This window comes from Mercenaria mercenaria, unplaced genomic scaffold, assembly GCF_021730395.1.
Source record: "Mercenaria mercenaria strain notata unplaced genomic scaffold, MADL_Memer_1 contig_570, whole genome shotgun sequence".
NCBI classification, from domain to species: domain Eukaryota; kingdom Metazoa; phylum Mollusca; class Bivalvia; order Venerida; family Veneridae; genus Mercenaria; species Mercenaria mercenaria.
In genome coordinates, this window is record NW_026463451.1 from 1 (window position 1) to 26,938 (window position 26,938).

Sequence of the window (26,938 nt, forward strand, 5' to 3'; positions counted from 1 at the left end):
ATTTAAGGTCAAAGGTCAAATTTATGTACAAATCACAAAAAAAATGGCATATTTGAAATTTATTTTTATTTTTAAAACTTAGTTTGTTATCATAAGTCACTCAGTTTTATATATGTAATGTGTATATATCAGTCAAAGTCAGAAATGCAAATCTTATTGCAAAATGTCAAGGTCAACCCGGATAATTGAAGGTCAAAGTTCATTTTCATGCAAAAATATGAAAAATGTTACTTTTACTTTTTTAATCTTTTCCATATGTATTCGCATTATTAGTCACTGAAGTTAATTTGTTTTAATGTCTGTATGCCAGGCAAAGTCAGCAGTGCAGATGTAACCCCAAAACTGCCAAGGGTAAAGCATATATCAAAGGTCAAAGGTCAAATTTGTGTGAAAAATTGCATGAATAGCTTCCTGTTTGAAATATAACAGCTATTTCTAATCATTATTAGTAATTGCTAGTGGTTTATTTTAATGTATATATGTCCCACAATGTCAGTAATAAAGATATCGTCTGAAATCAGACAAGTTCAAATGTGATATTAAGGGTCAAAGGTCATTTTCATGTAAAAGAATGAAAAAATGGCTCTTTAACTTTTCTAATATTTCGTCGATATAAGCCAACGATATCAGTTCATTTTAATGTATAAATGTTAGGCGATGTCTAGTATGCACATATAATTTCAAAACATTCAAGGTCAACCATAATATCAAAGGTCAAAGGTCAAAATTGAGTAAAATGTTGCAATAATATCACCTGTTTGTAATAATTTTTATTGTTTAGAAGTATTTGTTTTGTCATTTTAGTAACTAATCGTTGTTCATTTTACTGTATATATGTCAGACGATGTCATGGAAGAGAAAATAAGTCAAGGTCAAACCTGGTATTTGAGGTCAGGGGTCACTTTTGTATAAAAGATCACAAAATTTACCATACTTACTCATTACTTTGACCAAAAATAGGTTGTTGTTATAATTCACTGTTAGCAATTCACTTTAATGTATACATGTCAAGCAAGGTCAGCAATGTAGGTCTTATTCTTATAAGTTAAAGGCAAACCTATTATCAAAGGTCAAAGGTCAAATTTGTGTAAGAATTCACAAAATAACTAGAATTTTGCAATTATTTTTCTTTATTGTGTAGGTTTTTTTGTCACTACTAGTAAAACTGATCAGTATTCATTTTAAAGTATATACAACTGACAATATTACTGTTGAAATAATAAAGAAAAATAAGTCAAGGTCAAACCTGACATTAAAGGTCAAAGGTCATTTTCATGTAAAAACTCAAAATACAGCATTTTTAATTTCTTCTTCGTTACAAATTATCTTATCATTTTGTTCATTGAAAATAATTTTGTCTTATGTTTATTTGTAAATCAATGTCAGCAATGCAGATCTTATTTCAAAAACAGTGATTGGTAAAGCTTATATCAAAGGTAAAAGGTCAAATTTGCGTGAAAGATCGCAGAAAAAAAGCATTTTTGCAATATTTTTCATTGTTTAAAGGTATTTTGTCATTATTAATATCTTATGGTTATTCCTTGAAGTTTCATACATGTATATATATGGGTCAATGTCAACAATGAAGATATCATAAGACACGAGTCTAGATCAGCCCTGACGTTAAAGTTTAAAATTAATTTTCGGGTAATAAATTCAAAAGATAGCACTGTTATTTTATTTCTTTGTTCAAACATAACTTGTTATAACTTGATGTTAATTCATTTTAATGTTGGCCTTTACTTATTTACTTCTTTACTGCCTTCCATCTTCTTATGGCCGATTTATATCTTATGATTAGATGCGGCAATGAACTGCACCGTATTCTGCAGGTTGCTGGCATCTCTCCACGGCTTGGTCTCAAATGGGATGTCTGTTGGCCAAACTTTCTGGCATGCTTCTTCCAGATAGGGACAGCTCTGCAGAATGTGAAACGGTGTTTGTTCCTCTGCTCCGCACTGACATTTAGCTTTCTCTGCAGCTCCCAGCTTCTTCATATGTTTTCTCAGGCCACAGTCTTCAGTGCGCAGACAGAAGACAATTAATTGGCTGTTTAGCTTGTACAGACAGTCCTGATTTGGCAGGTAACCTCCATTTATGTTCTTTCAGTCTGACGCAAAGCTATTCTTCCACAGAGTCTGAGATTTTCTATATGAAGTTGGAGGTTGGGGCTGTATTTGCCTGGCTGCTGTCTTTGCAAGTTTGTGCGCAGATTCATTTCCAGCTATGCCCACATGTGCAGGAATCCATCGAAATGCTACATTGTTGCTCTCAGGCAGGAGATTGATGTTTTTCAACAGCTGTCTGATTAAGTTGTCTGATGGACCTGCTGAGTGAGCCTGACGAGCTGACTTGGGGTCTGTTAGGAATATATTGTCCCTTTTCTCCTCGCCCATACAGTTCGAGCGTCGCCGATGTGAGGGCTTACATCTGGATCTGTTGTTGGAGCATCTCTTGCTGACTGGATGAGAGAGTATGAAGGAGGTGCTGTCTGAAAATTTGATATAGGTACCACTCCCAGCTTTCTGAACAGCCTTTTCCACTGATCCATCGGTATATGCTTGGATCCAAGAGTGTGCTGGATAGCGGTTATTGATCATTTCTAGCGTAAGAGATTGTTGGTAAGCCTGATGTTGCTTTCCCTTTTCTTCTACTCCCGGCACCTCCAATCTGATCTTGGGAGCACATTGTATGGGAACCCATTCATTGGGCTCGAGCGGCTCTGCCTCTGTGTCCAGTGCTGCTGGTTTCCCTATTTGCAGTTCTTTGACGATGTGGTTAAGACTCTGCCTTTTCAGTCTGTTCTTGGTTCTGCTCTCGAGTTTTGAGTGGAGTGGGTGGGATGGTAGTCTCTTTGCCTTCTCTGCATGCACAAAAGCTTTGTTCTCTCGCCTTGTCTCTTATGGCTCAGGGTTGGCTGTCTTTGCCATTTATTTTATTGGAGTTGTTTTCATTGCCCCGGGATTATCTTCAGACCTGAAATTTAACCTTGTCCAGTTTATCTTTACTGGTTTTGGAAGCAGGATCCAATGAGGTTGATGCGTACTCTGCTATGGGCCGTACGTTGCCTGTGTAGATTTGCAGAGGATCTTTGCATTTACTCCCCAACTTGTTCCAGCCAGTTTTTTTCATAATGGCGAGTTATTTTAAGGCCCTCTCCTTTGACCTTTAATCTGTTATATATATTTTAAAATGATTAATAACTAGTTAATAGTTTTGATATACCCTCCAAAACTAATGAAAAATCATTGCAAAAATACTGTTGTTTTTTTTGGCTAATTTTCACGCGAATTTGACCTCTGACCTTTGATAATAGGTTTGGCTTTGTCTTATTTGGATAAAACCTACATTCATGACCTTGCTTGACATGTATACATTAAAATAAGTTGCTAACAGAAAATTCTAACAAGCGCTATTATTTTTGAACGAAGTAATGAGTAAGTATGCTACAATTTGATCTTTTACACAAAAATTACCCCTGACCTTTAATACCAGGTTCGACCTTGACTTATTTTCTCTTCCATGACATCGTCTGACATATATACAGTAAAATGAACAACGATTAGTTACTAAAATGACAAAACAAATATTTTTAAACAATAAAAATTATTACAAACAGGTGATATTATTGCAACATTTTACTCACTTTTATGACCTTTGACCTTTGAAATTATGGTTGACCTTGAATATTTTGAAATTATATGTGCATACCAGACATCGCCTTCTTTTTATACATTAAAATGAACTGATATTGTTGATTATTATTGACAAAATATCATAAACTAGAAGAAAAGTTAAAGAGCTATTTTTTCATTCTTTTACTTGAAAATGACCTTTGACCCTTACTATCACATTTGAACTTGTCTGATTTTAGACGATAAATTTATTACTGACATTGTGGGACATATATACATTAAAATAAATCACAAGCAATTACAAATAATGATCAGAAATAGCTGTTATATTTCAAACAGGAAACTATTCATGCAATTTTTCACAGAAATTTGACATTTGACCTTTGATATATGCTTTTCCCTTGGCAGTTTTGTGGTTACCTTTGCACTGCCGACTTTGCCTGACATACAGACATTAAAACGAATTAACTTCAGTGACTAACAATGTGAATACATACTAAAAACGTTAGAAAAAGTAAATGTAACATTTTTCATATTTTTGCATGAAAATGAACTTTGACCTTCAATTATCAGGGTTGACCTTGACATTTTGCAATAAGATTTGCATTTCTGACTTTGACTGATATATACACATTACATATATAAAGCTGAATGACTTATGATAACAAACTAATTTTTAAAAATAAAAATAAATTTCAAATATGCCAATTTTTGTGATTTGTACATAAATTTGACCTTTGACCTTAAATATCAAGTTTGCCCTTCATTCCTTTTTGATGAATTTCTTTTTCTGACATTGGTTGACAAATATACATTTACTGACAATCATATAGCTACTGTAATTAAACAGTGAAAAAACTGATAGACGTAAACTTTACCCTACCCCCTAAATTTTAACAAGTGCGTTTTACCTCCCCTATCACAAACATAAGTGAACAGAATATAGATAGGCACGGCTTTGACACTTAAGAAATGGGTTTTCATGGAGGATATGAAATATTGATTCCAAAAGTGTATAAACTTCTTTTGGCCTCAATTGTTGCAATAAAAGTCCTCGAGCTCTCGGACCATAAGCGATATTCTGAATCTTTTTACTTCGCTCTGATACTGACTACAGAACATGTTGTTTTAAGTTTTAGTCTAAGTTATTACGATGTATCCCACGGTATCATGTTCAAATAGGTTCGCTCTTTTTGGATAGCTGTATAACTGCAGTATATATACGCACATTAATAAATTATAATTATTATTATACTTTATTCATTTCTAATATTGCCGAGGATGTTTCTCTGCGCCGTATGTCAGTAACTGATCAAATTTCTAAAGCGCACTTCTGTAACTTCATCTTCATTAATAATCAGTTATAATCAGCATCGATTGATCATTGTAAACGTAGATGCCACATTGTTTTATGCAATGATTCCATTAGAGTCTAAGTCCGCTAAGTTAAAGGTCCACTACTAACACCCGAGCGAGTATTATATGAAAACGAGAGTTTGTAGCTGAGACTTCCTATTTACTGAAAATATGACCCACTGCATCGGATCTGACCAAGTAGTCATGAATATGTTCAAGAATAACCAACAAATAAACAAACAAAAAATGCCAATTTCAAATCGAATGTATGTTTTCCGACTGCTTACGAACCCGTCGCGCATCTTCGGATTTTTTCAGAAGAATCCTTCGAAACGAGACTATAATTTATAATTACACAACTGTTCTATTGTTCTCTGCGGGTTAATAACCAAAATGAATACCTACATACCATACCTGCGCACGTGCACACATAACATACCATACCTGCGCTCGTGCACAGGTATCATACCATACCTGAGCACGAGAAAAGAATGTAAGATGAGTTCAAACTGTAATGTTTATTTAATGCCATGTTATTGTCCGTAAGTATTGACCTGACACTCAAGAATATTCCGTATATTTTCCGTAAATTGATTCTCGGTGTCTGAAGTTAAATAGCGATATAAATATTGCGTAATATTTCTTTAATTTTCATAATGTCACATGTGCAATAGCTGTGCCGATAAGACGTTTAGCTGCTAAACTGCATTTTTGGTTCAACTCCTGCGTACTGACCATTTCCCCCCCCAAATTTTATCGGTAGAAATATTGCCATATTTATCGGATCAAACAAGTATTTCTCACCAGCGTTTCCTGAAAATGAATACTAGATCTACAAGAGAAAACAATCAGATTTCGTGAAATATGCTACACAGATATTGTAAGAGTAAAAGTAACATCAATAACAACATTACATTGAATTAAAAAAAATGGTCTGAGGTGATTTTGAACTCGTGGTATCGTGCGTGGCAGTCAGATAGCTACCACTATGCCACCGTGCCATTGGTTATTTATATTGGTTATTTTAGGATACAAATTTCGTAAAATAATGGAAACCCCCGAAAATACTGGTGAAGATTAGTGAGTGCCAGGTCAATACTTACGGAAAATAGACAATACCTGCGTCGAGTAGCATTTACAAATGTATACTTCTTTTTTAAATATTGTATATTCTGACCTTTGAATCACGATCGTCATGTTTTCATCTACAAGATACATTCACGGCTCAGTACTTAACAGGAAGGAGTAGAAGAAGAAGATAATCATTTTAATTATTGTTGTTAGATGATGATGATGATGATGATGATGATAACGACCACGACCACGACGAAACCGTAAATGCAGAGTCCGAAACTAAGTTTATCATGAAAAATGTTTTATAAACATGCAACCGAAGTGTGAAGTTGTGCATTAAAAGATAAAAAAAAAACTCCCAACAAATAATTGGTAAACAAAAATGCATTTACATTGGCCAATTAGCAGAACTTTCATAAACTTTTTTAATATCATTTTACGTATTTCAATTTACCTGCTGAAGTTAAAGTAATTCCCAATATAATTTATTTTCTGACTGGGAGAAGGAAAGACTTATAAATAAATGAATAAATAAATAAAAACTAACAAATTAAAATGACGTTGTGTAAGTCAGTTACTTACCTCTTAGAACGGTGTCCATGAAATGAAAATATCCGCGCTCGTGCGGTAACACCTCGAGCGCTACGCGCTCTCGGTGTCACGATTCGCACGAGCGCGGGTATTTTCATTTCATGAACACCTCCTACTCGGTTAGTAACCTACACATAGATGCAACATATATTATATGCCCAAACGATAACGTGACTTTTACAAACTTAGCACAGGGAATTCAACATTTTTGTAACTCACAAAAACTTCATGAAAATCATTCTTATGATACAGGTATTATACAGCTATACTACAAGTTTTCAGGAGGACAATTTAGGCCCTTCCCGAATAAAAGTTTTTCACAACTTCGTCTGCAAACTTTTTCAGTTAATCTCTTTTCAGCATAGTTTTAAGAATATAAATGAATAACTATCTTACACTGTAGAAACAAAATGTGATTGAAATTTACCCAAATACAATAATTTATGTACATATCATGGCTACATTAATTCAATAAAATTTTAGACATTAAACACATTGTCTTGGCCTAATATATGTCACTGTCAATTTGAAACTAAAAATTTGCACATCTCATAATTTTCATGCAAATCGTGTATAATTACCATCATGGAAATACAGTTATTTTGTCGCGCGTCTTTAAACGGATATTTGTATGAATTAATTTTAAAATCATGTGATCCCGAAGAATTTCCGACCGATTACGGAAAAGTGATAAACACGAAAGTAGGAAAAAATGACCACCCATCTCAGTCTAAGAAAATATAGAAACAATCATTTGTTTCTCTGTACATGTGTTGATTTCAAGGGAATATTGCACGGCTATCGTAATGTTTAGTAGTATACTTCAAAATGTGTAGTCTTGTTGTAAGATTTATGTCTATTAATTTGTCTTTATTTTGCACCTTTAAAGCACTTTTTTCAGTAAATTACTTTTACTAAACTGGAATTAGTTTTGATACTATCAGATGTTTCGTGTGCCATTCACGATAAAAGTCTTTGATTCTTTTCATGTCCTGCTTATTCTATTTTTACTCCCCTTCTTTATCACTGCCTATTCAGTAACTCAGCTTGCCCTGGCTAAGTTTTGCCCCACCACTTCTAGAAATAGTCTTGCAGTATTCAAAGGATACTTCAGAAATATGTATTACTTGTTTCCATTTGACAATGGTTAGTCACTTACGGTTTATTGTCATTACTCCTGGCGGTATCCTAATGAGGCTGGAGACACATCTTGCTACGACTGGCTACTCCCTTCCTGTAAGTTATGTTGGGCATCTTTTCTAAGTAAGAATTACATCTGTTTGAATCTCGAATGATCTGCTATAGATGCCCCTCGCACTTTTTGGTTTCGCTGTACATGATTCGGTTTACTTGACTTGCGATCTGACCCCAACACTGTTTTACACTGTCATTATCTCCAGACAACAATACTGTTATGTATATAAAGCTAGGAGTGGTTTGGGGCAGCTGAACATTTCCTCTACATATTTTCTGCCTTCCCTTTTCATTCTAGTGAATATAGTTTTTCTATGCACTATTTCATACTGTAATCTTTATGGTTACCTAATTTTGCTAAAACATTCTGAATACTAAAAAAGCAATGTACTAGTACTTTTATTTCACCTTTACCTTCCATTTTTGAGCATTTTGTTGTTTTCTCTTTTTTTTTTCTTTTTTTATTTTTCATTTTGCTTTTTCCTTTTCATGAATAACTAAGAATGTGTTACACAGCAATCCATAGTATTGTAAATATTATCTTTCCGGATGTTGACTCGATAAGTATTTCAATACCTCCGTCAATATCCTATTGCTTGTGTTGTTATGTCTGTCTGTATGTGTATGAATATATCTTGTGTAACATTTGCAATAAAATATTCTTAACCTAATTTTGCAGTTATTCCAAGTTCTGCGTCTGGAATATCTCTTCTATCTCTAAACCAGTCAAGTAAATCGTCTACTATCTGGAGATAGAGGTCATCATGATATCGAATCCTTTGTTCTATCATCTGTTTGATTTCTTCTTTAGAGAAGTTATCCCGATTCTGGATCATCTCAACGAATTCAAACAAAAGAGGCAATGCTTTCTTTTCTTTTTCCCTTTGGTCACAGTTCGCTTCTATGACAGTCTGTAACGCTGTGATAAAATGTTACAATAAACAAATTTCATTCCTTTTCTTAAGAATACAGACAGCTTTATGATAAAAGATAATTACCATTCAAATGATTCACGATTTTAAGTTAAGACATATAAGTGAAGTACATGACAGGAGCTATAAAGAAATTGCATACACATTTATGCTTTATTACGTTTTATGAATTAACTTTTAGCATTTTTCAAATTACCTTTCTCAGTTTGACGTTTTATATCATCTATCTGCCTATTCAGTATTTTTTCAAACGGAACCTCTTGTGCTGTCATATATGAAATTTACAATGAAAAAACAACATATAATAAACGTAACTGTGCCATATATCCAGCTGTGAATGAAAAGTACATTTTTTCTGAAAAAGAAAAAAATATTCTACCAATATTACATACACAGAAAGATAAAAACAGATGCCTTTGTTGCTGTTTGCCTAGGAATTGGTTTATAAAGTAATTTCTGAGCATATTACATATATACGAGTAGGTATATCATATACTGGAATTCTGAACATTTGTTAAATTCCCATTTAGCTTTCTTTTATATCTGTATTGAAACATCATGACAGAATCCTTTCAGATGATTTGCAATGTACAGGAAATATTACTCTATCTTCCTACTATTTATAACATCGTTCTTTATTTAAACTGTAAAAGACATTGAGAGAAAGTGGTGTGTACAAGAACCATAGCTTTACTTCTTCCTTCTGAAGAATTGTTTTCTTATTTTAGAATTTACTTAAACTGTTTGTCGGTAGAATAACTCCAAAACATCGATTTCACTTTTTCTGAATTTTCAAAAACTAACAGAATTTATTCAAAAAATGTGGGATAGTGAGACCTTTATATCTCGTATTTATTTCGAGACTTTTGTTATATATAAGGTGTGCTTATAAATCTAACCTTTACGTACTGTTGTTCCGAGAGGTATCTTACTTCTTCTGTTTCGGAAAACAACAATTACCAAAGATCATTTCTGTGTACTTACAACCTTGAGAAAGCTTGTATCTATATTTGAATATGCAAAAGACATATTTTAAAATGCCAAGGAATATTCTGACAAAGTTTCCTGAACGTAGGGTTCTAAATGTGGACTAGAGAATATTTACAAACATTTCCTTTGAATTGACCGAGTGACTGTTTTTTCTACCCGTACATTCAATCAGGGCTGTTATATTTTGATCTTCTCAGATCGTTCAGCACGACTTTTATGTCGTGTTATAGGTACTGTTCAGTTTCTCAGCATGACCATTTCGGTCTTGGTGGTTCCAATACTCCCGCTTTCATAGTCTTGGGTATTGTATAATCATCCCTTGGATATGATGCCTGCTTTTTCATTTTGTCTTTTTACAGTTCCTGTGATATGCAGGCTCCATAACCTCGGATGGATCCCCTTTCTAAAGTCCAGTTTGTTTAGTTCTGCACATTGTTTTCTCGTTTGGGGCGAACCCATTACTTTATCTGGAGATCAAACGCCGCTTTTCATGGAATTACTCGCCACAACACGTGTATCATTGAAGGTTCCATGTCTATCGCCGTTTTAATACATCTGCGGATGTATCTATATTGCTTTTTGTACTTTTAGCATGTGTAAATGTTGAGTTTTGTTCAACCCAGGGCTACAGGGCGTGGACGGAAGCATGCATTTCTACTACCGTCCATGAACAGGCTCAATCAAACCGTGCCTGCAACATTTTCGTTTTTGTCGTGTTGAGTGACCTGTGAAGTTTCCATTTTTTCAATTTTAACCCCACATAGCCCAATTTCGAACTTGACCACGAGGTCATCAAGACAAACAGTCTTACAAATTCTCACGAGTTTCAACCTTAAACTATTGACTCTAGAGTGTAAATAATATTCTCCTTTAATCTGGCATACTGACCTAGTTTTTTGCCCACATGAACCAGCTTCAAAATTGACCTAGAGATCATCAAGAAAACATTCTGAGCAAGTTTTATAAAGATTATATTAAGACTGGTCTTAACTGAACTGTCCTCTTGAGTGTAAACAAGGCAAATGTTGACGCATGACGGACGCCGGACAATGACCAGTCACAATAGCTCATAATGTCATAGTGAGCACTTCGTGCTCAGGTGAGCTAAAAAAGTTAAACAAAAAAGAAAGAAAAAAAAGCCACTTTTTCTATTCAATTAAGGTTTGCATTTGTCTGGTATATGTTTAACATTACTAAAATAGTCCGGAATTCAAGAAGTGCAATAAAAATTATCATGTCTGCAAAAATTTTACATTTGCTTTTCTAAAGCTATCAATACCCAGTTGAACATATTATTTTTTGGATTTCCTTACCAATAAATGTAAACAATTAAACAAGCCAGTAGACTGATGATAAAGAATATGCCTCAAAATATCATATTTTTATGTTATGATATTTCTTTTACATTATGAAAAGTGGTAAATGTCAGGGTCTTTTTTACAGATTTCAATCTCTGCATTTACAAATGTTTAAAATTTCATACAAAGTTTTCAAAGAACAATAATAAGCCTTAGTTGGAAGAATGTGATAAGTAAGTTTTGCAAAGATTTGTCTATTCCTACATATTCAGACCAGAATTATTACAAATACCAGCTGAATCTGCATTTTACCAAGCATTTATGTCCTCTATAAAAAGGTACAAAACTGGTATTTCATTTGTTTTGATTTAGTATCAGCATTTTATTGAATAGTATAGATTTAGTATTTTATTTCCAAAGGTACGGCATTAGTATATATTTACAGAGATTTCATATGCAAATGAAGTACAGTAGTATTATTTTAATGTTTCATTAGTATTGCATTCCATTTAACTCCTTTGCATGATACTTTTTGCACTAATTCTATACCTGGTCCAGTACAATTCTATTATTGTTAGGAAAAAAGAGTTTTCAGGGGTAACTACGTTATAGTTATTTATATGCAAGAGTTATTGGTTATCTACACTGCAGTTCCTTACGTTTGTGACGTTTAAATGAATTATTTCCAAACGTTTCAAGTATATTTATTAAGGGAGAATTTTCAAACGGGATAGCCCTGAAAAAATAACTATTCTTCTGGTGGCCTGACCGGCCGTGAAATTTTATCACCGACCGTATGTTTTGTCTTAGATTAATGAATACATGAATGTTTTCACTTTAAGATCAAATAAAACAGCGTTGCTATTATTTACAAACGAATGCTGCTACACGTGACTTTACGCGAGCAATGTTATCTACACACTATTTGCGATTAACTTAACATTAGTATTTAACAGCAGGATGTACGTCTGACTAGAGTTGTATTGTGACCACATATCTTATTAATTCTTTTGTGGTAGTGACTAGTGAACCTGTACCGATTCTCTAGAACCACTCCAGGAGAGGTACGTTCCAGCGTAAGTCAAGTTTCAGTGATAACATGAGATGACATCTGCACGACAAATGCTACAGTGTGGCTCCGTACGACCTTGTTGTTTCAATTATAATGTGTAGTAAAGCATTGATTCTACTTTTTCATTACTGAAAACGCGAGTTTAATGTTTAAAAGCTATATCAAATATTTGCAGCAATTTGGAAAAAAAAACTAGTTACAAACTAGAACGTTTTTTGTTTTTTTTGTCACAAAAACATATCTCCCCCCTATTAAACCTTTAGCTCTGTTGACCATTTTGTGCAGCGAAGTGGAACGTTTCGGCGATTTGCTGATATAGACTTAGTACTGATCACTCCTGTGAAGCTTCATTGAAATCTAGCCAGCAGTTTAGCCTGTGAAAGACGGACAATATTTTTCTATTTTTAGCTCTGGCGGCCGTTTAGTGCCGCGAAGCGGAATGTGCCGGCGATATGCACAACTAGGCTTGGTACCGATCACTCCTGTGATGTTTCGTCGAAATCCAGCCAGCAGTTTGACCTATGAAAGCCGGACAACATTTTTCTATTTTTAACTCTGGCTGCCATTTTGTGCAGCAAATTTGAACGTACCGGCAATATGCAAAACTAGGATTGATACTGATCACTCCTTTGAAGTTTCGTAGAAATCCGGCCAGCAGTTTGACCTGTGAAAGCCAGACAAGATTTTTTTTATTTTCAGGACTGGCGGCCATTTTGTGAGGCTAATCGGAACGTGCCGGCGACATGCATAACTAGGCTTTGTACTGATCACCCGTGTGAAGTTTTGTCGAAATCCAGCAAGCAGATTGACCTATGAAAGCCGGACAAGATTTTTCTATTTATAGCTCCGGTGGCCATTGTTTGCAGCGAAGATAAACGTGCCGACTACATGCACAATAAGGGTTGGTACTGATCAATCCTGTGTTTCGTTGAAATCCAGCCAGCAGTTTGACCTGTGAAACCCGGACAAGATTTTTAGCTCCGGCAGCCATTATGTGCAGCGATGCGGAACGTGCCGTCGATAATCACAATCAGAGTTGGTAGTGTTTATTCCTGTGTAGTTTCGTTGAAATCCAGCCAGCAGTTTGACCTGTGAAAGCCAGACAATATTTTTCTATTTTTAGCTCTGGTGGCCATTTTCTGCAGCAAAACGGAACGTGCCGGCGATATGCACAACAAGGGTCGATACTGATCAATCCCGAAAGGTTTCGTCGAAATCCGGCCAGCAGTTTGACCTGTGAAAGCCGGGCAAGCTTAATGCGGACGGATGGACGAACAGATGGAAGAGGCAAAACCAATATGTCTCCCTGCTTTTATAGGGTAGACATAATAAACTTATAAGCCTCATAAATGTTGCAAGGTCACAAAGGTAACGGAAGATGTGTGACAACGTCTCACATACATTGTTGCAAAGTCTCAACAGCATAATTACCATTTAGTTTAAACAATATTTTATTATTTTTTTTTAAGCAACATACACATAACATGTACAACAAATTTTTACATGTCAACTACATGGATTGGAAAACAAGCTGATAGCTTATGTAAATTCCTTTCCAAATTGAAATGGTAGAAAATGCGTATGACATTTTCTCTTTACGTCGAAGGTCGGTGGTTCTACCCAGGTGCCCGCTCGTGATGAAATTGTGCACGGAGGGGCACCTGGGGTCTTCCTCCACCATTAAAGCTGGAAAGTCGCCATATGACCTAAAATTGTGTCGGTGCGACAATAAACCCAACAAAATAAATAAATTTACGTCGAGATAAATGACTGAATGATGTTCGAACAAGGTACAACAATGTAATCAGTACTAGTGTGTTAAATGTATTTGTCGTTCACAAGCTGAATTATCATTTTACATACAAATGTACTCTTACCAAGGCTGGAATAAAAGTCTTCGAAATAGATGCATACATTCATTATTATAATTATACAATTTTAGCATGAATTAAAACGTAAAGTTAATGCTCTGCAATAGAAACAAGCATCTTCAGTGTCAGAATAATTTGTATATCTGCTATATTGATAACGTAACACATAAGCACAGATAGTGATTGACTCCCTTTACATGTTGTCATTGCTAAAATTATTGTTGAATTGCTGTATATAATAGAATTTGGGTCATTTGTGACTGATTTGGGTTCATTATGGGGATGGCAGGGTCCCAGTTTCGCACATTATGCCACATACAAAAATTAAAGAGAACCAGATATTTGATAGAGCAGGTACTCGTTGTAAGACACTATGTATAAATTTGGACCAATCAGAAACAAGTTCTAAAAATAGCACGTCTGCTGGGGTATAAATAGGTAGATGAATGATAGAGAGCTCATTCGGTATCCAGCGGCTGAAGAAGACACATCGAGGATTCAACTAATAATTTATCCCAGTACCTTGAGAAGGAGGCTATTGTAGTTACCCTGTCAGGGCGGATAAATTATTAAAAAGAAGACTTTGGAAGTTCTTAGACTAAAGAAGAGTAGCAGAATTTCGATAAGGTTTCGAGCTATAGGGCCAGCGCATAGGAGTTTAACCTTAAAAGTAATTGAATGCTATAAACGATAGCATATATAGGCTGAGCATCGGGAAGTTGAGACAGAGACCCAGAGTTTGGTAATCTACTGAGATAGTAGGAGAGTTCCAGCTTATAAAAAAAAGTCAGCATTATTGGCGAAGTACAGCCAAGGCATCGGGGATATGCCTATATGGTAGTTGAATGCTACATATGGTAGGATATAGGCGCTGAGCATCCAGGAGTCAGGGCATTCATATAGAGTTGAGAGGGTAGAGGCCGAGCATCTATGCGATAGGACTCGTATGTTGTTGATTCAAAGACATTGTCTGACGGGAACTTCAACAAATAGACCAGTCAAGTATAGAGTCTCCAGCCTATAGAAGTGTGAGCTAATTGAAAATTGTTAGTTTGAAACAATAAGTGATTTGCCTAATCCCTGAAATTGTCTAGCTCATAATAAGAAATCATTTACGAATCATTGGTACACGAATCATTAGGCAAGGTAGCTAGAGGAAAATTCTATATATGAGATATTTGATCTCACCAGCTTTACGTTTTAACAAAGGACATTCTACATCGTTTGTCAGCTAGTCTAAGACATAGTCACCTTAGCGATTGGACCCAAACCATTGTTCAAGATACTAAAGGCTTAGGCACTTCCCTGGGTCATATAACCAGTATCCTGACATTCAGGTATTTCCTATAAAAATACTTTCATTTATTTTTAATACCATGGAATTCTGCAAGCACTGTCGATGAATCCTACACAAAAGTACTGTTCAGCTGAAACATTACTCATACTCGTATATTCAGTTTTAGAAAGTGTATATATGTTATGCATTTCAATGATTACATTTTACGTTACATAGCAGATACAGAACCTGAAACAAGAGCTGTCACAGGAGACAGCTCGCTCGACTATTTCGATGCTGGATAGTGAACCTTGGCAAATCTGAGGAAGCTAGAGCTGCCACTGGAGTGTTTAATGACTCCAATGGTGGATGAAGATATTGCACAATAGCTCGAGTATGTATCAAAACTATTAAGTAATAAGAGATATAAAGTGTATCAAAACACTAAATAAGTATAATTCTGAGCAAAAAGGGGGCATAATTCATAAATTATTGTTCCAAGAGTTATGCACCTTGTGTCATATGATGTGGGTGTTAAGGTGGAACAACTGTTTTAGGTTTGAATCAAATCCATTTAGTAATAACTGAGAAAGAGTGAAAGTGCATCTAAACTTTAATATGAAATTGTATGTAAAAAGGGAAATAATTCATGAAAAATTGGGACAAGAGTTATGACCCTTGTGCAATATGATGTGGGTAGTGATGTTGAACAATCGTTTAAAGTTTGAATCTAATCCATATAATAATAACAGAGATAAAGTGAAAGTGCACCCAGACTTTAACTGAAATTTTATGTAGAAAGGGGCATAATTCATGATTCATAATTCATGAAAAATGTGTGCCAGAGTTATAAGCCTTGTGTCATATGATGTGGGTGATGATCTGGAATAATTATTTTAAATTTGAATCAAATTCATCAAGTTATAACTGAGATAGAGTGAAAGTGCACTAAAACCTTAACCTGCAATTTTAATTAAAAAGGGGCATAATTTATGAAAAATTGGTGCCAGAGTTATGGACCTTGTGTCATATGATGTGGGTGATGAGATGTGGAACAACTACTTTAAATTTGAATCAAATCCAGATAGTAATAACTGAGATATAGTGAAAGCGCACCAAAACTTTAACAGATGATGTGGGTGATGATGAGGAATTAGTATTTTAAGCTTAAAGCAAATCCATCAAGTAATTACCAAAATAAAGAAAAAAAGAGAAAGTGTAAAAAAAAACTTTAACCAAGATGGGGATGCGGAAAGACGCTGACGCCGACGCCGGGTTGGGTAGGATAGCTCTCCATATACTTCGTATAGTCGAGCTAAATAAAATGTTTAAGCTTTTAATACTTGACACACAACATTTTATAATTGTATATTTTACTGCATTTCGTTCTCCCTCGTCCTTTTTTAAACACGTGCATTTACTGAAATATTTCATTTTTCTCCCAATTTCCTATAAAGACGGAAATTTACAATATGTATGCAATGACTAAGATCCGTCATACCTCTACAGCTTATTGCATTACATTTGTACTTTTCCTTTCGTGCAATAACTCGAATCGCGTTTATTAAATTGCCTTTCCTTTCTTTATATTGAAATTCATGGAAAGATTAGCATTTATTTTGATTTCAGAAACTTTTTCATTTTACTGCGCCCCTTTCTCAAAAACAAAATATCTAATGGAATTATTATTCATTTCTTCAGTCCGATCTGTTTTCGCAGTGACTCATATTCGTGATAATTTCGCTATTTTACTTCATCTGTTTACTCCTGTCACTGTTTTAAACTCACAATTAATTAAATTGTATGAATTTACTGAAATCCCGTTTAGTTTAACATTTTTCTCTTACTTCTTGTGAAAAGATTTTGTTTCGTTATAATAGATATGCTTTCAAACGACTTACTTATAGAGTTAATGTATGGTCCGTAGGATCTCTAATAGGATTTTGTATAAGTCTTTTCAAAAATCATTTAAAATGGCATTGTATATGCTATGCGCACGTAATAAGTTATTACGTGAAAGGCCTCCGTGGTGGAGTGGTCACTGATTTCGAATCACTTGCCCTCTCAACCATGTGCTTGAAATTTCGCTTTGGTTGTGGGGTTCTCTCATATAAGAAATTCATCAAGTCGACTTGCAGTAAGACGTTTGCTCTATCCAGGTACCCGTTCGTATATGAAATAATGCTCAGAGGGGCACTTAGGGTCTTCTGTAACCACGAAAATCTTAAAGGTCGCCTTATTATATTTAATTGTTTCGGAGTGACTTAAAGCCCTTCTTTAATGTAACAATGTACTAAGTCGGCTCAAAATAGAGTAATAAATGATACATGTGCACATAATGGCTAATATTTGAACACGTAAATGATACATGTCAATAATCAATATTGCATAGATAATCCTGATCATGAAGCATTAATTCTAGAACTTTGAACAGAAATTAGCTATTGGGTACACATGTTTTTGTTATCAAGTGCAGGCGTATAACTCATTTCGTCCTCACTTGTCATTAGGTTTGCATCGAGGAATATGCATTCGTTATTTCGCAGAGTAATAATTTCTGCTGCAGAACTCATGCATATTTCTCGATACAAATCTAATAACCGATAATCATTTGCTCACTATATCTTGCTGAGTTGTGTCCAGTGCGTCAAAGAGATCTTTTTACAGATTGTATTTAAGGTGTGCACACGAAATAGCATACGTCAACTCTGTTGCTTTCATTTTGACTAAGACATCTTGGGAAAACTTTTTAATGGAAAAACGAGATGCTGGTATGTTTTTATTTATTTCTGTGATTAAAACTGTCATTTCATTTAATTTATCATTGACTGTCTATAACTATTGTTTTTGAAAACGTGTAATATAAATTGTATTCTGAAAAATAGCACAAAACTTCTATTTACTCAATAACACACAAATGTTTTTAAAATCTAAATGTTTTAATCAATGTGTGCGATTACTTTAAGAATCTGAATACATGTCCATGCAAAGACACTAGTAAATGTAATCAAAGTAGTTATTTATATGAAAATTAAGTCAGCCATGTCACATTGAGCGATACCGTAATGTATGTATGTTTAATACACTGAATCATTAATAGTAACAATTTTGTTAAGCATAGAAATCATAAAACATTTCAAATGCTCCAATTTCAACAAATAATCTGACAGAGAGCACATTACAAGGATGTTCCAGACAAATTAAATACGGCTCATGAAAAACAGTCATTTGAAGATATTTCAAGTTATCTAGAGTTCAGTAAAAAGGACAAAGTGACCCCATGTAAAGGAATTTAAGAAAAGACTGAAATATAAGAACGCTACTCACAAATTTAATGAAGATCCACTGAACACTTCTGACATAAGAAGAAGCTGTTTAATATAGTATTTCTGTTACTTTTTCTCTAGTAGCCCTTTAAAATTACATAAGGTTTTAAAATGTCATGTTACAAAGAGATGAAATAGCTATCTAAATAGATGTTATGTATATTAAGCATTATGGTTAGAAAAGTGCTACCTTTAATATTTTGATACTGCGCATGAACTTTACAGTAAGAATCAAAAAGGGAGGTACCAAGAGCTGTCACTATTGCTGACAAATAAACCCGAAGCATGCTCAAGAATGCTTCAGTCGTCTGCGCCAAAACAGTTTAGGGGAGAATCCTTTTGTGACCTTGACCCTGACCTAAGATGACCGGGTCATAAATGCGACACGTTTTCTTAAGTTGGTTAACATTTGTGTCAAACTATTCTCAAATCCCTTAATAAATGGCAGAGCTATGGACCAAACAAGAAACATACCATGTTAACCTTTGACTTCTAATTGTTACATTGACCGTAGAGCTAGGGGTCTGGGTCTAGTGCATGACACTTTGTCTCATAGGGAACATTTATGCCAACTTATTGCAAAATCCTTTGATGAATTGCAGAGTTAAGGGCCAGACTCGAAACAGATATTGTTAGCCTTTAACCCCTAAGAGTGACCTTAACCTTTGAACTAGAAGTCTGGGTCTTCCGCAAGACACATCTTCTTATTATGGTAACGTTTTATGTAAAGTTTTATGCAAAGTTATATCAAAATCCCTTCATGGATGGCAGAGTTATGGACCGGAAACCAAACAGACCCTGTTAACCTTTGACCACTTTGTGTGACCTTGACCATGGAGATAGGAGTCTTGCGCATGACATATCATCTCATTATGGTGAACATTTATACCAAGTTATTTTAAAATGCCTTCATGGATGGCAGAGTTACAGCCCAGAAGATAATTTCATGGATGCACGCACGGACGCACGTACAGACAGTCGGACAGACAGACGGACATGCGATTTTAATATGACCACCTTCAGGGGCATTATAAAAAATGGATTCAATAAGACTTATATTCATAATGGAGAAAATGGCATCCACATTTTTTAAAAAAAGGCATCAAGAGCCATCAAAGGAGGCAAGTGCCCAATTTCGTTCAAAACCTGTTAAAAGAGGGCCATTAAATGATGCAAAATTTGAAAAAGATTTTTATTAAGAGGTTCATGTGTATATGTTGTTAAAAACTTTTTGTTTCGTGATTTAGCTCCAGCGGTCCGTACAATATCGGGATTATGCTACTGACCAAGACACATCAAGTGGTTAATGAAATGTTGTTTTTATATTTTTAGTTCTAGAGACCCCTTAAGAGGACAAAGCCTCCATATTTAAACAAACTTGAGAGCATGTAAAGATGCAACGGACCAAGTATGGCGTAAATCTAGCGAGAAGATGTTGATAACGGACGATACTTGACGGACGCAAGACAAGACTATCCCCCTATGCTAATAGCTCGCCCTGAACTTATAAATAGAGATACTTAATTTTAAAAATGTGTGCAAGGTACAATTATATTTTTAACTGTATTTTGCCCTTATACCGTCCGTTTTTGTTTGTAGATCGAATACAGTTTCTTCTGCACTTCAAACGATATGTCCCAGACAAGTAAACTGATTTAATAGGAAATAGTAATAAGAGGGCAAAGATGGCCCTAAGTCGCTCACCTGAGTAACTTACCATTACAGTGTTAACATGTTTTACCTAATAATTTTATAAAGACAAATATCCTGACCAATTTTCACTAAGACTGGACCAAAAAAACATGGCCTCTTCAAAACAAAAAGAAATTTTACTGAAATTCAAGAAATAGTTGCATGACACTTTTGTGTTGTTGTTGTTTTCTAAGTCACAAAAGCATCATAATTATGAAATATTGTATATTTCCTTTAGCAGTTAATATTTCCAAATCTACAAAAAGGAATATGATTAAACTTGCAAGAATAGCAGAATATAATGTTTACTTTTGAAATATAAAAAGAAAAAGGGTGGTCACCGAATTAGATTTTTCACATTTTCAGTTTGAATTATTGCCCCTTTATGATACTGGTTTGTGATCTTCATGCAGAGAAATAAAAAAAAACAACATTATAAATCCAAAGTAGTCATAAATACTGGTCAGACTCCAAACGATTACAAATAAATATTCATAAAGAAACGTCAAATGGGTCAAATGTAACGCATAATTTTAAATTAGAGACTAAAATCTTTGGAAATATGTGAAAAAGTGCGAGGAGATATCTACCACGACACCGGTTTCAGCCAATGACACTAAAATGACAGAAACAAAAACACAAAACTTACGTTCAAAAATATCAGCGAGACAATTGTATGCTTTAATGTCAACATAAATTCATTATCAGACCTGTTATCTTTACAAATACATTCATATGTACATGTACCTGAAAACGTTCCCAACAAACTTTATCGGAGGTGTCCTTACATAAATACGCACAATAAGCTCGGACGTGACGGGACTGTGACAGTCAAACGTTATTACGCTGTCCCGAAACATACATCCTATTATTTGGATTTGTTTTGATCACGCATTAGAAATAAACACAGCGATTGTCCGAATATCCAAAACCATGCAACATTACCGGAAACGGTGAGTCATGCGATTTCTGCCCCGTGAAAATTTTATCTTGCGTACAGTTTGACTGCGGATTTCCTTACAGAAATACCCAGAATAAGCATGGACGTAACGGGACAGTGATAGTCAAAAGTTATCATGCCGTCCTGAAACGTACATACTATCATTTCGATTAGTTTTGACCAAGCGTTGAAAATTAACTTTACCGGAAACGGTGTCGTAATCGCCTAATCGGTGCGTCATGCGATTTCTGCCTCGTGAAAATTTTATCTAGCATACGCCTTTAAAGTACTTTTAGTTCAAATTGCTTCGATCCGACATATACTGGAGTCTGTTATTTATACCAACGCTCCAACTCTGCATTGAGACACAGCTGTTTCTAAACCCGTACCGTACATTCGTAAACTATAGGTTTTGTTAAAGAAAAGGCGGACACTTTCATCGTTCTATGCCATCAAAATGCTTCAGAAACACCTTAAAATCCGATTATTAAGACACCTGCCGTTTGATAATTCTATATATACATTTCTAAGTTATTTGCTCAACACTGAAAGAGTATTTCGTGCCAACCTGCGTTGTATAAATGCCCGCTACACCCCACCTCGTTGTAATTTGATTTAAGCGATATCTTATATGGTGCCCTATCACTTTTCTTTTTGTTTTAGATTAGGTAGACATAACCAAAGGTATGTGCAGAGTTTGATTAAATTCTATTATGTGAAACTAGATAAAATAGCAGAAGTACCAACTTAAAACTGACAAAAATATGTAAAAATAGCCCTTGGGTCTGCTTAACAAGTATTCCTTTCCTTACAAAATAATGTTCTTTTGATTTCTCTGAGCATGTTTCAAATAGATATATTGTTTTCCATTATAAAAATGCTTAGATAATCAAATTTATGCTGATTATTGTGCTTTACTGAAATATATTTTAGGATTACAGATATTTTGAAAAATGTTTAAAATAGCACCATATCTAGGGGCAAATTAAATTGAAACAAAGCTGGTGACCTAGTATTTTTATTTCATTTTTCAATACATCATAACATGATCATTTAATACAAAACATTTCATCAAAATCTATTATTGAGAAAAAAATACGAAACTGTAGCGAGCGTCTTTAAGTTTGGCTGATAGGAGAGGAAAGGGTGTGTTTATTAGGAGAGGTGTGTTTATACTTTGGTAAACAGTAGTATATGTATATGTCTATATGATTTCAGTATGAAAAAAAAAACATTGTTTTCAAACAAAAGAGGCGCGACTATATTAGATTTGTTTGTTTTAGGTTTAACGCCTTATTTCAACAGAATTTCAGTCATGTAACGGCGGGCAGTAACCTAACCATGTTCCTGGATTCTGTATCAGTACAAACCTGTTCTCCGCAAGTAACTGCCAACTCCCCCACATGAATTATCAGAGGTGGAGGACGAATGATTTCAGACACAATGTCTTTTATCAAATCGTCACGGAGAACAAACGCCCCGCCCGGGGATCGAACTCGCGACCCCGTGATCTGTAGACCAACGCTCTCCCTACTGAGCTAATCGGGCGGGCTCGACTATATTAGAGGTAGAGCGTTTATGTTGGGTAATCCTAACAATATACACGGTAGTTAATTAAAATTTTGAGACGGATTGGAAAACCTTTTAAATTAATACATTCAATCTAAAATCATTGTGAAAAAATTGCTGTCAGTTAAAATTTTGCAACACAATATTATTTCCAACGACTGAACATGTCCCATTTAAAACAATAAGAAATACTTGGCTGCTCGTTACCTTACTTTCCTACTAAGAACTCACTAAATTTCAAACCAGATTTAAAAGAGACCAACAGTAACATGTGAAAAAGTTTCAGCAGGGACCTTACAAGGGTATCACATGTCAAGTTTATTGACGCTCTATCAACTGGTTTATGAGATGTCGTTCAAATGTTTTCCAGTTTTTAGCTCTGGCAACGCTTAAAGAGACCAAGCAGAACAATTTGAACAAACTTGAAAGAAGTCTATGAAATTTGAAGGATGCTTCTGACCAGGTTTTATGTAGGTAAATCAAGTGATTCTTAAGACTTCTTTTTGAACTTACTTGAGATAACCTTACGATGGATGCTACAGAGCAAGTGTCGCGATTCAAGTGATTGCCAAAATGAGAGCAACTCTTTTCATACTTCTATTGCGCCTTATTCACTAATGATTACTTTTTCGTTTGGAATCATATGTATTATATCATAGTTTTTTTTTCTTGTAGAAGAACACATATGTAGAAAAAAAACTCACTGTAATTTGATATTTTTATTTTCATGTAGGTATGTATCAATACGGTCATATCTATATTTCTTGAGTAAATCACTAATATTTATTGGTTTACTAATTTCTTGCTATTATTTGTCATGCTTCAACTTGATAGCTATGTAGAACACTAATTTTCGAGCCTCTGTATTCCTTTTCCGAAATACACTAAAGGACAAGCGATTCAAAGTCAGCGATCTTTAACGTTCGGCCGTGAAGGCGCATTCTACTTATATTTGCAACATTACAAATTATCATGCATCGACAAAAGATCTAACATGTCTGAATGTTATATACATTGAAATTTACTTATTTTGCAAATCTAATTCTTCTCTTCTTATAGACTGTTTTGAACTTGCTATGCAAGATAATTGTACGATAAAATAAGCGCAGCCGTAACAGGGTACTAGTATGTACGGAAAAATGGACTGACAAACTGATCCATGAAATTGTGCCACCGAAACTTTTGTTACATATAAGGTATGCTTATAAATCTAACCTTTACGTCTTTTTCTGTGTTGTTCCAACAGGTATCTTTCATCTTCTGTGTCTGAAAATCAACAATTTCCAATTATCGTTTCTGTATACTTTCTTCATATAGCTTTAAGAAAGCTTGAATCTACATTTGAATATGCAAAGTACACATTTTAAAATGCCAACGAATAGGTTCATTAAGAATGTTTAAAGCAGCTTGCATACTTATATCTTATCAAAATATCTGGTAAATATGCGCTAGGCATGTTTCTGCGCCTTTACATCTGGAACGCTGAAATGGTCTCACATCTCAGGTGACTGTGACTGTGACTGTCACTTAGACTAGTTAACAAACTGTTGACTAAAATGTCCAAGGCCCTTTAAACTGAGATAATCTCATATATTTATTTTTCGAAATATTACTTTGCCTTTTTATTCATGTACTAATGTTTGTAAAATTACCTTCTATGTACAGTTCAGCTTCAGACTTAAGTTCTTTTGCTAATACCATGTATTTGCCTTCATCCTGCTCTGAAACATCCTTAATAGTCAGCATATGAACAGATCCATCAACTGTTATTGCATACTTGTTTGACGGATATAAAGGTTGTTTACGGAAGTACCATTCTACCTGGGCTTGGCTTGAATTGAGTTCGCAGGTGAATGTAACTGGGCTATCTGTGTCTCCTACCTCTATATCTACAAGTTCTTTAACGAACTTCAAATTCCCACAGGGGTCTGAAAATTATAACAGCAGGTTTCGGCAAATGCTGAATGATTATATGTCTCGGTTAACAAAAGTGTACAAAAACAGTTTTCAGGTAGGTGCTTGTTCATTTGAAAAAGAAAGATTCCTAAAAGTATTGATCAGTGACATACTTTGAAACAACTGTGTACGATGTTGCTTTTGTAATCTTTGTACTGAACATTTTGTTGTAGTGCGATTTTATTCACAAAGTATAATCTTATCACGATTGTAACTTTAAAAGATGACAGGAAGAAAAAGCAAAGGAAAACTGAGTTATTTGAAATCCCTGTTTACTATATGTTTACAATTTTGTTAATCAAATGAGAATGGATTACGAAACAATATGGAAAGGTGTTGTATTTTTACCTGATGTTGACTTTGCACTTTTGCAGGAAACTCACTGTAGTAGAGATCTGGAATTGGGGTAACCAGTGAGGAGGGATCAGGTTTTTTGGAATAATAAGAAAAAATGCAAAGGGACTTGCTTTTACTAAGAAAAGAATAACATTGAAAGTCGCAGGGATTCCTGATCTCAGCTACAAGGGCTGCTTATAAGTATTTCAGAAGCATATTGACTTGGTAATTTTATATTCTCCAAATTATTCAGTCAGGCGAAGGGCCTTTTTTAGGAAGTTTACACAATATATGCAAACGTAATCCTGTAATAATAGATGAGCATAATAAACTATGCAAAAATTAAACAGGAATTTATCAAAACAGTTATTTCCGCGATGATAAGGGTTATATTCAGCTAAATGAGTTCATGGTAGATTTTGATTAAGAAAACATCTGGAGTCAAAGATTTCCAACCAAAACTATGTTACCCTTCTGTGTTCAATCTTCTTCATACATGTTAGTGTCTGTTTCTTATTTTTGTTATTACTATTGCATAGATTTGTGTTAATGTGTGCTTAGCCATTATGTACGTGTATGCAGTTTCATACAGCCATATTTCCATGTGGACTGCTTTATGGTAGAGAGATGGAGAGATGTAAACTGGAGGTCTTTAAGGACTTAGCTGAGATGGACATCAGCAGGAAAATTGGTAAAAGCTTCTGGAAAGATAATGGTGCATTCTGGTCCTCACGGGGAAAAAGGCTCCAACAAGGCAGTGTAAATTTTATTCAGCAAAAGAATGAGCAGGAGTCTGATGGAAAAGAATAATCACGGCACGCTGCCGGTCCAAGTTCCAGACAGTCCCCATTATTTAGTGCTATGCAGGCCGGCCAAGATGCAAATGATGATTTCTACCAGCATTAGCAAGGAGTGCTGGACAAAGTCCCAAGAAAAGACATCATCCTTCAATGTCATTGGCGACAATGAACGCTAACATAGGAAATGACAACTAAGAAAATTGGTTACAGGCAACACGAACGAGAATCCGTGTATGAAGACTATGTGGCAACAATGATCTAGTGACAGGCGGAACAGCTTTCCTGCAACGACAATTTTACAAGGCAACATGGAAATCTCCTGACAAGGTTACAGCAAACCAGACATTGCAATCTCAAGACGACTGAGGATACCCTTAACTGATGTCCGAGTTTACAGAGGAGCAGACAAAGGGTCAGATCACGACACGGCACTAGCACTAGCCAAGTCCAAGGTGAAATCTGCTAGAGTAAGGAAGACCGCACTCTAGAGATACCCGAGCTTTGACACCTCTAATCTAAACAGTATAGAGGCATGCCAGGACTTAGAAATCTGTTTCCAACAAGTTTCAGGCCCTTACCGAGCTTGAGGAAGGCTTGAGGAAGGCTTGAAAGAGGACAAGTCGATGACAAAGTCTCTTCAGTCGAAACATATCATTTCATTATTCTTTATACGACTTTACCACACCATGTAATAAATGACAAACTGTTTGATCGACTTTATCCTTGGAGAATAATATATAACGTGTATTTTATTTCAATAAAGCTTTTCTGCTTGCAACATTGTTAAACATTTTGTCATGTGAACCTTTATTGCAGTTTATAAAGCACTCCTTTCTTTCGAACAATATTTACATTAAGCTATAAAGGGTGTGTATTCATTGCCTTTAATGATTTTAGTAGGAGAATCGATTCCATAATATATGTTTCGTTTTCATGCTGTTTATGTATAAGAATCAGCTTTCCCTCAACTTTACATTTAACAAAGATTATTTTGACGATGTTTCGCAATCGTGTCAATGCATTAATCTGA

The 26,938-nt window shown here is 34.9% G+C and overlaps 1 protein-coding gene across 2 annotated transcripts in view; it reads right to left on the bottom strand.

Moving 5' to 3' along the window:
- Positions 1 to 5,666: 5,666 nt before the first annotated feature.
- LOC128554618 (uncharacterized) overlaps positions 5,667 to 26,938 on the bottom strand; it is a 54,586-nt gene continuing 33,314 nt past the window's right edge. For both annotated transcript variants that reach the window (XM_053535896.1, XM_053535897.1), the window contains exons 7-10: positions 24,469 to 24,744; positions 24,032 to 24,082; positions 8,979 to 9,047; positions 5,667 to 8,769 (exon numbers count right to left, since the gene is read on the bottom strand). In XM_053535896.1, coding sequence (XP_053391871.1) covers positions 8,513 to 8,769; positions 8,979 to 9,047; positions 24,032 to 24,082; positions 24,469 to 24,744 — 653 coding nt within the window. In that variant the 3' untranslated portion in view covers positions 5,667 to 8,512. The remainder of the gene's footprint in view (positions 8,770 to 8,978; positions 9,048 to 24,031; positions 24,083 to 24,468; positions 24,745 to 26,938) is intronic.